The sequence below is a fragment of the Acartia tonsa genome, chromosome 10, assembly GCF_053477335.1.
Source record: "Acartia tonsa isolate MP-2025a chromosome 10, ASM5347733v1, whole genome shotgun sequence".
Classification (NCBI taxonomy): Eukaryota; Metazoa; Arthropoda; class Copepoda; order Calanoida; family Acartiidae; genus Acartia; species Acartia tonsa.
In genome coordinates this window covers 1,617,847-1,632,294 of record NC_137269.1, presented here as the reverse complement: position 1 = coordinate 1,632,294, position 14,448 = coordinate 1,617,847, and the positions used below count along the sequence as shown (strand labels likewise).

At 29.5% G+C, this 14,448-nt stretch overlaps 1 protein-coding gene across 2 annotated transcripts in view; it reads right to left on the bottom strand.

Moving 5' to 3' along the window:
* Positions 1–14,448, bottom strand: part of LOC145330705 (RYamide receptor-like) — a 72,390-nt gene that overhangs the window by 7,498 nt on the left and 50,444 nt on the right. For both annotated transcript variants that reach the window (XM_080175371.1, XM_080175372.1), the window contains exon 14: positions 1,487–1,587. In XM_080175371.1, coding sequence (XP_080031497.1) covers positions 1,487–1,587 — 101 coding nt within the window. The remainder of the gene's footprint in view (positions 1–1,486; positions 1,588–14,448) is intronic.

The window sequence follows — 14,448 nt, the reverse complement described above, 5'->3', positions numbered from 1 at the left end:
TTGAATTGTTTCCTCTTCAGACATTATAAAAAACTAAAGAAAACTATCATAATTCTTTGTATAAATACATTTACAATTTCACCGCCAATAAAGTTTAATATTTGAGTAAAATATTGTACAAATTGTCGTTGTTATGTGGTAATGATTTAGGTTATGAAATGGGTAAACAGAGAAAAAGGAATAAGTTATAGAATAAAGATTTTAAATTAACCATAATCTAATATACTAATTATGTATATTCTTGTAGTATAAATATCTACTATACAGTTTACTATTGTTTATTATTGATAAAAATGTACAAGATGTATTTATGACATATAAAAAATTTTAGATGTGAAATTGGCAAGAAATAGATGTATAATTGACAATTTTGGATTTTTAAATGCCTGTGTTAGATGTATATTTGTAAGGTTACCTACGATATATGGCAAATTACTGTCGAATTTACATCCAGACAAACAATTTTGACAAAAATACATCCACTGTATTTCTGCCAGTTGCAGGAACGGCAACGTCCCATATAGATATTACACATTAAATTCATTCAATTGATGAAAACGCTCGAACATAATTAACGTAATTACCTTTATTGATTAATTGTTTTTTTATTGATATTATTCATTTAATTAGATATATTATATGATTTGAAATAGTGGTATAGTCCCTTTCGTGGCAACGCACCTTAAGGGGCGATTTTTCAAATTTTTCACAGTAGCTTTTCTACTATTTCTAGCCCCTGTAGGGGGCTCTAACCCTGCGGAACCAATTACCTAATCTTGTGGGGCAATCACCTAACCCAATATAACCTAACCTAACCTTTAAAAAGCCATTTTAAAAATACGACGAATCGCGCCTTAATGGGCTTTGCCATGCAATGAAAGGGACTATTCCCCAATTAAATGATGATTTACAAAATTATCGGTTGAAAAGTTTGAAAACTACTTAGATTTATAAAAAGTACCCAATGAATAAAACTTTAGGTACCTTAACATTAATGCATATAATTATAAATTAGATAAGTTTTATAATTACGTATATTGACCTTCTTAAAGACTTGGCCAAATTTAAAACGTAAATTGTTGCAGAAGGGTACAGAAAAAAAAATTAAAATTCTTATTAAAATCAGTTGCATTGTGTGTCAGAATGTTAATTTCTTTGTTTGTATGTCTGCACCGAAAGATCTTGGTAACCGTTGGAGCAATGTGACTCTCATTTATAGTGAAGCTTCTTATAGGTCCTGGGTAGGATAAATAAAATTTACTTCTGGATTGGCGTTACGTCGTATATTCACTTTAGCTTTTCTCCTATTTCTAGCCAATAAGGGGCTAATTGCGCCACCCTGCGGAGCAATCACCTAACCTAAACTAAAATAACCTATCATAAGCTGCTGTGAAAACACGACGAAACGCCCCTTAAGAGGCGACGTCACGAAATGGACTTTACCCGCCATTACTGCTAAAAAAAACTTAATTTATCTTAAATTTACCTGTTAATTGGCGGATATATGAGATTAGCGACAAAATAAGTTTGATATGGCAGCCAACACACAGCAAACACAACGATAACTGCTATAACCATCTTGATCACCTGTAAAAAATAAGGTAATGCTAAAAAAATTAAAACTACGTTATCTTAATCATTTGTACTTTTATAGAGTTTTGAAGTGTCCAAGCTTTTTAACTAATAATTATTATCTAACAAAGAATAATCTTTATTTGGGATGTATATCAATTTATCGTACATTGTTTTATCTGGCCAAATGCCATCAACTTATTAGAAGATCCTTATAAAATCAAATGCTTTGTTTAAGTCAAACCTACAATATTAAAGAATAAATTACACTTGATAAACATTGAGATAGAAAAAGTAGTTGCATCACCGTTTTTGGAATGTTTGATGCTTATTTCTAACTCGTCGAATACAAATAGAAGATAGGGGCGCGGCGACTAGTATCCTATAAAACAAAGTAGGATGTAGTATGTATGTTTTTGTGTTCTTATGATCATATAAACGGCTGAAGAGTCAAACCTTAAAGTCTTGGAGCGCATCCACTAGTCTCCATATAAAAATAGTATTCATTTTTATATTATTATACTTATTTATATGAAAATACCAATAGCTATATAGGATATAATTCACATTAGACGACACGAGGATCTTCTCAATGCAAATTCACTCTAAGAATTATCTATTTATTATTATTGTAAAAAAAGAAAAACTTTAGTGTATATTATGCCCAGTTAAGTTATAAAATTTTTTAAAATTTTAAAAGTATGTAGATAAGTTCAATAAAGTAGTATTTAATCAAAATATCTTACAAATAGCTATTTAGGCTGTTTTGGAGTTGGAAGTAAAACCTTCAGATGCTAGTTTGAAAAAATAATATAATAAATAATTCTTCAATATGGAATTAAGGAGTTTTTTTTCAATATTGAGGATATTACTTCCATATTCTTTTTATATTTCCTATCAATTTTCTATTTCTATTTTCGGAACAATATTAATAAACTTTATTTTAGGCTCGCCAGTTACTTATCTTAATTGTAGAGTAACAAGGATGACAAACTTCATAAAAGCGAAGCTCTGAAACATTAGGACAAACGAACATTAACATTTGTAGAGTGTCAGAACATCAGAACATAAATGTATAAATGTCGAATCAAAATTGTAAGTAAATTTGTTAAAAACTGCTTAAATACAGGATAAAGTTTAAGGACATACTTACGTTTTTAGGACTTGATTTTAGAGATGCTTTGCTTATAACATTGTACTTTGTTGTCCTAGGAATCAGTATTCCAAAAATCAGATCAATCGGATAATTTTATCACATAAAAATTTGTTGTTAAAAAATTAAGTTAAATCAACCTGATTAAAATGGACGTACAGACATTCTGGTAACAATTATTGAGTAGCTACGCTTTCTAAATCGTACCTTACTACTACAGGAATCAACATGCAAAGTTTGAAATCGATAGGATAATTCTAACATGCCTAAATTAACGAAAAAGGCTATCCGTTCCAGACGGACGGACGGACCGACCCTAATTATAGAAAAGCTTCGCTTTTTTAAAACTTATAACCATTAATACAATAATATTTTCCATTATGTCCAGGAATTTGATGCATATCCACTGGATTAGAACATACTAAAAAAGAAACGAATTATAGGCAATTGTCAAAAAAAATCCTCTTTATCATAAAAATGTACCCTTTAAGTATAAATGTACAAATAAAAAGGTATAAATTTCATTGATGAAATACCCAATTTAGATGAAATACAGTGTACCATAGTTCATTTAAGAGTTGTTGTCATAAACAGGGAGGAAGGGGACATTGGGCTGTTTAATACACCAGTCCCCGAAGTTTTATATAAAGTTTTCTTATCCGTTGGCATAACAACTTTGGGGCTTTTAATGAATTATGAATCATTGGTTTAGTAAGTTGGCTGTCTAAAAGTTTCAGCAACCTACAGAATGGGTAATTTTGTTTATCATCTTTGGTCACATACATCAATTATTCAGCCATTGTCTTATCCCTTTAAATCCCTGGTCTTAAGGCACAATTAAGAAGGCCTGGCAACTATATATGATTATTAACAGAAAGGTCTATTTGAAACAAGTTTTATTTTTACAACTACTTTTACATTCTATGATTATAAATCACCATGATTTTTTGTATAATTATTCCTAATGACACAATGTTATAAAAGCATCTATATAATTATATCCTAAGATATTAGGGATATCAATTTTTGAAAACTTTAAATGTATTTCCATGGAATGAAATTTTGCAGATGGTGATATTTATAGGATTACTTGATTTCTTTAAGGTGTGACGTATAAAGTAAATATTTGTGAATATAAAATAATATTAGTCGTACATTTTGTTTCTGTAGCATCTGCGAGTGAAAGAAAAAAATAAGCTGGTTAATAACAGTTCAACTATACAAACTATGTACTTACATTTTTAGGAGAAAAACATTTGGCATTTGTATTTTTTAAAAAAAGAGTAATTTTTCATATGCAGGTGGTTGTGATTTAAGAGACACAAGAGGAATAATACAATGAACGATAAATTGATATACAAACCAAATTACCGCATCTCTGATTTAAATTATCAGTGGATAAGTTTAAACACTTAAAGTATGAAGAAACCAATCAAGATTTTTAAAAATTATGGAAGGATTTGAGCCAACGAATGAGAGATTATGTTTATAAAACTTTCGGTACTTTATTAACGTCTTTAAATAGAGACTTACAAACATAAACAAAATATAGAGTAGCTGAGCTCTAAAAAATATGCATGTCATTTTTCATTGTATTGAATTTAAAAAAGAAAAGAAAATTTGTATACATTTTTAAAATATAAACTTCACATGAAATTTAATGTGCGCTAACCATATGTAAATAGAAGCAAAACTTAACAACTCTATAACCATACATACAAAATTTGATTTTAAATTTCTTAAAAATCATAAATGGGAGTGTACATCAAGTTATTAGGATTTCTAATAGATGACTTGAAATTATAGAAATCTAGTTCTGATAAAATCTTTCTATTGATATAACAACTTGCATGAAAATTTCTGTAATGTATCATTTCAACATGACATTTCTTTATTTAAATAATGATTTCCAGTACAATATTATTTTTAAATGACCACTTACTTTTTAAGCTTACCTTTCATGTTTGATGTCATCCTTGTTTTATTTTTAAATGCATGAATACGAATAGTTTCGTTGGACGTCAATAACTTCTGAAAGCTTTTTTAAACAAACCTGATATACTAGACCAATACAGTTGAAAACTTTAAACTTACTTTATGAATGAATGAGTTAATCTAAGATTATGATATTTGAACCTTTAAATTTGCAATGTAGTTTATCTAAGACATTTTTATTGAGAAAAATTAGTAAATTGTATGATATAAGAGTATTATATTCAAACCTTTGAATTTGCATTGCACATTTTCAACGACATTTTTAGTGAGAAAATTAGTAAATTATATGATATAAGAGTATTATATTTGAACCTTTGAATTTGCATTGCATATTTTCAACGACATTTTTAATGAGAAAAATTACTAAATTATATGATATAAGATTAAGATATTTTATCCTTTAAATTTGCATTGTAGTTTATCAAATACATTTTTGAAGACAAAAATCAGTAAATTATATGATATAAGAGTATTATATTTGAACCTTTAAATTTGCATTGTAGTTTATCAAAGACATTTTTGAAGACAAAAATTAGTAAATTATATGATATAAGATTATGATATTTGAACCTTAAATTTGCAATGAAAATTTTCAAAGACAAAAAGTAAATAGTAGGATAAATTTTTATTTTATCGGCTCGAGGGCCAAAAACAGGAAAAAATTTAATGATTGTATTTTTTAAAAATACAATCTACAATTTTCATTTTATTCCTATTAAATGCTAATCTTCTTGTAAAATTCAATTGCATTTTAGCTTCATTTCATATTGATATCTGCAGATATTTTCTGACACAATACAATCTGTCCCGATTTTGTATTACTTTTGCGGAACATTTTTCCAGTTACGTCATATTTTTCTTTCTCGAAAAAGGGAGGGAGAAAGAAAAAAAGGGAAGGGGGGAAGAAAAAAGAGATGGGAGAAAAGGGGTTTTTCCCCATCTCTTTTGAAGAGATTTTCTTCCCCCTTCCCTTTTTCGGGAAAGAAAAATATGACGTAACTGGAAAAATGTTCCGCAAAAGTAATACAAAATCGGGACAGATTGTATTGTGTCATATTTTCTATGTTTGAATAAATATCTAATTAATTGAATAATGCACCAGATTTTCGCCTATTCTTATAAAATGGTATTTCCAGCTGGCTAATATAACGATACTCCTCATCCCATCCCATTCCCTTCCCTCCTATTGGAGGAACGAACTGACCAATAGATGGGGACTATAGAAGCAACCTAAATTGACAACGAAATTTAACCTGTCATAATATCAACTTATATTTCATTCATTTAATTATCCAATTTTTTTGGCTTTCGAATATTACAAAACTAGATCAACCTCCTCAATTTATTAATATTGTTTCACACCCCTAACTGTATAAAAATAACACAGCTTTTTGTTTCTTTTTGTTGTAGTGTATATGAAAAAAGTTTGTGTTACAACTTTCATCTTTGTTTATATTTATATTTCATAGTTTCGTGTTGTGACTGTCTATATAGGGTTTATGTAATTTAGCCAATAATATCATCAAGGCTTTTTCATGAGAAATTAAAAATATTTCTAATGGTAATCATTCAGGTATTTCATACTCACTTAGTGAACATTTGTATATACACTGTTTGTCAGTTAATTGTTCTTTGGCATCAAGTTTTTTTATGGGGAAAAAACTCCCGTAGTTATACTCCATGTTTTTAAAAAATGTAGTGTATAAATAAGTTTTTAAGTATCAAAGCAGAAATGTCCGTCTGTATGTATGTCTGAAACGTTTTGGGGGAAACGTAATTTACTCGGCTCCTATAAAAGATAGACAGCTGAAATTTTTAGGGATTAAATAAGTTATCATTCTTTATATTTTCACCAAGGTTAATCGAGATATGTCAATTAATTGGGGTGCTAGATAGATTCCTAAATTTTCAGGTTTTCATGATTTTCTCGATTCCTATTAAAGATAGAAGTCTAAAATTTTCGAGGATCAAATAAGTCCAATTCTGCACACTTCTATAAAGTTTTGGTGAGATTTGCTTATTGGTTGGGGTGCTAGATCAATTCCTAGTTTTTTAAGTGTTCAAGCTTTTTTTCAACTCCTAGTCCAGATATTTTCAGGGATTGAATAAGTTTACATTTTACATAATTCCACAAAGTTTCATTAAATTTACTTGGTTGTGGTGCGAAATCGATTCCTAGATTTCCACATTATAAATTATGAAAGGTTTCGAAATTTTATATAATTTTTTTTGTATTTAAATATTCTATAGTTCATTCTGGATGTTCATGATTTTTGAGCTTTGCTACTTATGGATGTTGTCATCCTTGTTTAAATATGCATTGCCATTCATTGGCTTAAAATCTTTAGTTACTTTTATGAGGACATCTCAAGAATACATCAAATTGTCGTCTATTGTCTTATCCCTAGTAGCTATCTTACTTCAACTTAGAACACAAAAAATATTGACTAGAGGTTTTGAAACCATGTGGAGTTTTAAATATCTCTTTTCCTTTTAATTCTTTTTCAGTTTTATTAAAACATTGAATTGAAGTCTAGTTGGCCAAAGTCGATATACAATAAAAAGTGATTTCTAAAGCCAATCTAATATAGCAGTTTTACAGTACAGTAATATATCAGGTTAACAAAAAGTATTTTGTAAATCTAAGGATTTTTAAACACTATTCCATAATTCTTAGTCGGAATAAACAAAACAGTATCGCATAGACAGGAAGTTTAAGAAATTAGACAAAGGTCGATAAATTTATGTACACCCAATGATAATAAACGTTATTATAAATTACTCTGGGTATCTTTATAATTTAAATGTAAAAAGTTTAAAGTTCCAAATTTAAATCTTACGGACATGTTGAAACCTTCCTAAACCAACTCAACCAACCCTATAAGATTACAAATCTTAACTAAAGATAAAATAAGCAACAAAAATATTTTTTTTTATTTCCATTGGACTGTTAGGTGGTTGAAACCATTTTTCTAAAGCAGAAATATAATCTATGATTATGGTTTAGTCACTGTAGAAAAAGTAATGTATGATTCCATTTCCCCCTCTCTTGGTAATGATATTATCTTGATTGATTTTTCTAATCTACCATTTCAATTTGGCCTCTCTTGGTAATGATATGGTTTTTGTAATGTAACATTCAACTTTCAATAGAGACGAAACTGGAATGGTGGTTTACTTTTTTTAACATCGACACAATAGAAGACATAAGTATAAATGCATAAGTATGATTGAAAAAATTTTATGTAAAAGAACGTGTCCTAACTTTCATGATTTTTTTTAACAAATTCGTGACGAGCTCCTACAGTTCAATGTTTTTATTAAATGGGGTTCAACAAAATAGATTTTTTCAATAATTACTCAACAGAATTTAAAAAGGAAGGTGTCAAATTAAAGATTTTACTATTTTTGTTCATAATGGCAATTTTCTTCTTTTTTTGTTGCGTTTTAGTACCTTAAAACCAACTTAATTTTTAAAAAAACTTTAATTACTTAAAAAATAAAAGATCTACAAAAAACGATTGTATATCTAAATTCTATGGATCATTTTACATCTACTACTTACTAAAATCACAGACTACTGGAATCGTGCATTACCTTTTAATAAAACCGAAATCATAAATTATATTTCTGCTGTTATAAAAAATATTTTCAACCTCCTAACTGTTAGAAGTATATTTAACTTTATTTTCCCAGTATAATACAATTGTTTTCAATCTCTACCATAAATATTTGATTTTTTCAAGGGTTTACAGCTCTTCAATAAGTCACTATACATTAGAAGCAAAGCTTCTCTATAAATAACCGTTTATGTCTATGTCTAATTAGTCTATATGATAAAATATAAGTCAATTAATGTACATCCACAATGATAATGAACAAATTATCCCATATAAATCATAATTTTTTACACTGCTTGTTTGCACTATTTAATAAATCCTTAATTAAAACTCTTGGGGACCTCGCTAACCGCTGGACCGAAATGGTTCTTTCCTAAAGTGAAGCTGCTAATAGATACTAAGAAGATTTATAACTATTTTGGAAAGGGTATCTCTACCCTGGCAAGATATAGCTCCTCAAAAATATACAACCACCTCCCCCCCCCCCCCCGAAAAAAAGAAATTTTTTCTTCCCTGAATATCAAATGTTTTCAGTGGTAAACCGTATGTTGCATCAAAAAGGTTATATAAAATATGTTGTAAACATTTCTGCAGTATTGTAAAAATGTATGGCGCTCCGAGTTATATAACTTTAATCGTTGATATGAGTATACTCTTAGTAGGGCAAACAACAAAATATAATCTTCACTTATCAAAAAAGGAAGTTTTGCAAATAAAATTTTATACAATTGTTAGGTCAGCTGAATTTGAGTTTCCGATTGTGTACATCGTTTCTTTATACTATCTCAATATTTACTGCTATCTAAAAAAGCTTAAAAAATCAAAATTTGAAAAATTAAAATTTTGAATGTATATTGTATAAATCGTTCATACATTATATCGCTTTTCCCTTTGACCGGAGTAGCTAAAAATAGGTTTTAAAATATTTGGGTTATCTACTGTACAACTTCGGAAATTAGGGAAGAAGTAGGCAATCAAATTTCAGTTGATCAATTGTAATGTAGTATCTCAGGGAGGAAGGGGATTATCAGATCAATAAATATTATACGGGTACTCAAAGTTTTACTAGAACTCATTCCGAACTTTTTTTGTCAATTATTTAATGATTAATATACATTACAATGATATTTTTTTATGATGATATTTGCGTATAAGATGTTTTCATTCGCAACTAGAAATACCAACTTATCCAAAGTGTATAAATTATTTAGCAGGTTTCTACTATTCTCTTTCACCTCATTTCTTTCCATGAGGTCATTTGAATTTGAGTTGCCGAATGTGTACACAGTTTCATCGGTGTTTCCTCGTCCTATCTCAATATTTACTACTAGCTAAAAAAGCTTCAAACTTTCAAAATTAAAAGTTTAGAGTGTTTTAGCTATTAGTAAATATTGAGATAAAATGAGGAAACTGTGTACACATTCGGCAATTCAAATTCAACTGACCTTCCATGAGCTAAGCAGATGACAGTACCGCAGTAGTCTGATTATGTACACAAGTATAAAATGTATAAGGTTAAATAAGCCGTTAAAATGCTGCTTCTAACAGTTGAATTAATCATCTCTTTGTTTTCTGCATTTTTTTTGTTCAATAAATCTTTATGGAATAATCTAAACTCGAGAAAATTAACCTGCAAAGAATAAACTGTACAAAATCGGACCCTAAATTTGCCTGTAATCGAGTTTCGTCATTGATTCAATGTTAGGACAAGAATAGTTATTTGTACATTATTTTTTCAGTATGGCTGAGAACCGGTTCTAATCAAGTGTCGAAGCCATACTGAAAATATTTTTAAAATATATAAGATAAGAGGTTAACTCACAAACAAATTATGAATTTCACATATTTATTCAGACATTACAAAATGTTTCGTACATGTTTGCACTCTTCAGATGTCAATGTAAAACTAAAGTTTAAATTAAATTTAAATTTAAAGGATTTTTACAAATATTTTGGAAGATTTTTTGTACAGAACAATTTAAAAACACATTTCTATATTATTCTTTCAGTGTATCCCTTGTCAATACCAAGAAAAAAACTACCAAATTTTATTTGTAAGCAGTAAATAGCAGGGAGTAAGGGAGGGGACAATGGGCAGTTAATTCAATTTTATAGTTGTGACCCTGTAAGGTTGAAAACCCAGATATTTCCAGATAAAACAAGTATTTGCAATATAGCAACCTTTAGTGGAAATTTTTGACTTTTTGAATTGTTTTTAATTCGAAATGCATCATCCTTAAACTGATGCTTTACTACAAGCCTTTGATTCTAGAGATCAAAACCCTTGTTTACAATTCATTTCCATAATTGTTATTATGAATTATCTGAACTTCGGAAAATTAAGGAAACATACCATTTTACTTTTACAACATCTTTTACCCAAATTTTTTTATTGTATTTATTAAAAAGCTTAGACATGAAAAAGCCTTTAAATAATTATATTACAAAACTTACTAAAACAATTACCTTCCTACAGAACTTTTAACTCAAGTTATTTCATTTAACGAAATAAAAATGAGATACCTTGTGTCAAAATTTCATACTACATAAATAAAATAGTTGAGAACATAAGTACATCTTAATTTTAAAGATCTTAAGGTTTAAGTAACATATCTTAGGATAACTGGTAGCTGCACTCCTAGCATCCAGGACAGAAAAATAAAATAACACCATCTTGAGATTTTAATGATAAACAAACCTTGAACAACTCAGGACTTCGTGAATTTTCCTTAAAATTTTGAAATTAATCGGATCATTAATTACAGAAATATTAAGCAAAAGACAAAAAACTTTTGCCTTTACATTAACCCATTAGTGCCGAACCGGGCACTAAAACCCGGTTCCGAAAAATGGAAAAAAAACCGGTTTCCGGCTTCATAATTGCATCATTCTCAGAATGAATCCCCCCTCTACTACCCTGACTTTCATTTCCCCCTGGAGCAGGCAGTTTAGCTTACTTCCGTTTGCTGGTATAGCTCAACAAAATTTGAAAATCATGAAAATTCAAAATACCCTTCTAACTTTTTTGTTTTTATAGTAAAGTCGCTGATTTTTTTTGTGAAATCTAATGTTTATTGACAAGTACATCTATTTGTGAATTCGTTTTATTCAAATTATAATTTTTTACATGATTTTTTTATCGTTTTTTTACGCCCTATTATGACCCGGTTCGGCTTGGCCATAAATACCCGAAAATTTTAAAACCCGGCTCGGTTTCGGTTTTTATTACCCGGTTTTAACTTTTCAACCAATAAAATAACAGTTTACGTCATTAGTAAGGGTTTGAGCCACCCTAATAACCCTAGTAATCTCTATAGGTGTCACCCAATAGTTTTATGCTCGTTTTCTGATATGTAACACCCAAATTTTATATGTTCTTTTTTTGTAGTGTGTGTCTTTTAAAACTTCGAGCAACGGGTTTTTTTACCCGAAAACGGCGGCACCTATAGCCGAAACACTAAATTTGAAATAAATCGCTTCGTATTATACTTGTAGCTCTTTAGATTACATGAGGTTGTGTAGTTTTCAATTACGGATCGTATCAAAGTTCTAAAAAGTGTTCATCTCACTTTTGGCGTTCAAAAATTACATTTTTCGATTTTTGGTCAAAATAACCGGGTTTATACAGGTCAACCGGGTTTTAAAACTGGGGGAAAGCACCAAAAACGGGTGTTAATGCCTGGTTGGTATTTATGGCCAAGCCGAACCGGGTTTTTTTGCAACTTTCCTGTGCACGCCACTAGAGCAAAACAAAAAAATACGAATTCCGTTTTGACCATTATAAAGCTTCCCTGAAACTTACAGCTCGATCGGCCCATAAAAGTGGCGCTCGGCACTAATGGGTTAAATCAATAAGAAACATCTAACATGTCTAAAGTAACGAAAAGAGCTAACCGTTACGGACGTACAAATGTGCGGGATCTAATTATAGGAAGGCTTTGCTCGTAATAACTAATAATCTTAATATAATTTCTTTCTACAACGCACTAATCGGAATGAATTTACATTAAACAAGAATTAGATATAAAAAATGTAATGATTCAATTTACAAAATAATTTTCAAAATCAAAATATTCTGTCTGCTTGTTATTGTTTATCTTTTTGTTGACGCGCTAGTTTGCCGCGAGATTATGCATGATTTTGCGTGACGTCATTCATAATTGGTCCCCAAGATTGGTTAGAAACTGCTAAATTCTTGCATGTTCCCTTTAAGCCAGTCCCCAAAGTCTGAGACTCCTAAAAATTGAATATTCGATCCATTGTCCCCTCCCTTACTCCCTGAGTAAATAGCATCTACATAACAAGGTTTCAGAGTTATTCTTATATAGCAAAATCACAGTACATAAATATCCTGGAAAGTACAATACTCTACTGTTACATTTGTGGAATCCGATAAACCTCGGAACTGATAATTTTATTTGAAAAACAGTACACAACACGTTTGTTGCTTTGAGATTTAGAAATAAAAAAAACAAGGATGACAACATCCATAAAAGTGAAGCTCTGAAATGGAAAGACAAACGAACATTAACACTAGTAGAGTGTCAGAACTGAATAAACTGAATATAAATTAATAAGAGTCAAAGTAAAATTGTAAGTAAATTTGTTGAAAAACTGCTTGATACAGGATAAAGTTTATGGACATACTTACATTTTCAGGACTTGATTATAGAGTTGCTTCGCTTATAATATTGTACTTTGTTGTCCCAGGAATCAATATACCAAAAATCAATCGGATAATCAGATTACATTAAATTTGTTGCTAAAAAATTAGAAAAATCAACATGTTTAAAGTAGACGTACTTGCTTTGCTTTCTAAGTCTTACCTAACTGTTATAGGAATCAGCATACACAGTTTGAACTCGACAGGCAAATTCTAACATGTAACGTGGAAAAGGTAGACTTTTTAAACTAGCCTAAATTTAGTAGCATTTTACAGGGTTAAAATTAATCAAAAGATCTACTTCTTATTATCCTTATAATAAAGTAACAGGATGTGTGTTTGTCTATTTGTCTTTCTGTCTGTTTGTTTCTACCGAATGACCTCGCTAACCGCTTAATCGATCGGGTTCTCCTTAACAGGGTAGTTTTTCATAGGTCTCGGGAAGGTTTATAACTATTTTGGGGGAGGGTACCACCACCCTCTCAAGAGAAATCACAAAAAAATCGAGAAAAATTTTTTTGCGTAGAGGCAATAAATTTGATTATTTATCGTTTTTATAAGTTCCGTTACTATTGGGCATAATTTTCCTTGCAGCACTTTAAAATTTTCTGTACGAGGTTGAAACGTGTTGTTCTGTTGAAAAAATTCTACACTAGCCCAGATGTATATGTAGAAAATAGATGTGGAATATAAGTGAATATTATGACAGGACAATTCTATCCAGTAGGATATAGTAAAGGTGGTGAAAAGGGTGTAAATCGTCATTTTAGTCCGCTGCGTATTTATTAGAGAACACAAAAATCTGGTGTAAAATCCAAGTAATAATATATCCATTATGTAAAATTATAAATATTTATATATGCTAAAAGATCGCAAAATATTTTCAACGGGTGAACATTCTTATCGGAAAGGAAACGTGATTTTGTTTACATCAAAACTTAATATTTTTTAAAAATCATTAATTAAAATTAGATCAAACAAAAACATAGATGTTCCAAAGTTGTAAAAAGATAATAGTTTAATGAATGTTAGAAATAAGTTAAAACTTTTACTTGAAGTTTAAAGCAAATACAAATTGTGTCTTGATATAAATCATTTTTATAATTTATTATTTATTTGTTGATTAAAATTATAAGTTAAAAAAATGAACCCTCCAATCAAGATTTAATAAACTTTTTAAGCCAACAAATATTTAAGCTAGAGAACGAAATTATATAACTTTAGTTAACAGTGTCATTTACTGACAAATATACCCTTACACCCTGACTAATGTGTAATAAACAATCTAAGAACCCTTAAATCTAATTCTTGTATATAGTGTCATATTAGAATTTAGGAATATGGGGTGAACGAGTTCCAGCGACGATTTCTTAGTAATTGATTTCAGAATGGTTACCAGTCTGATGTACTGGTAATCTAATTTTCAAATTAATGATTTTTGTCCT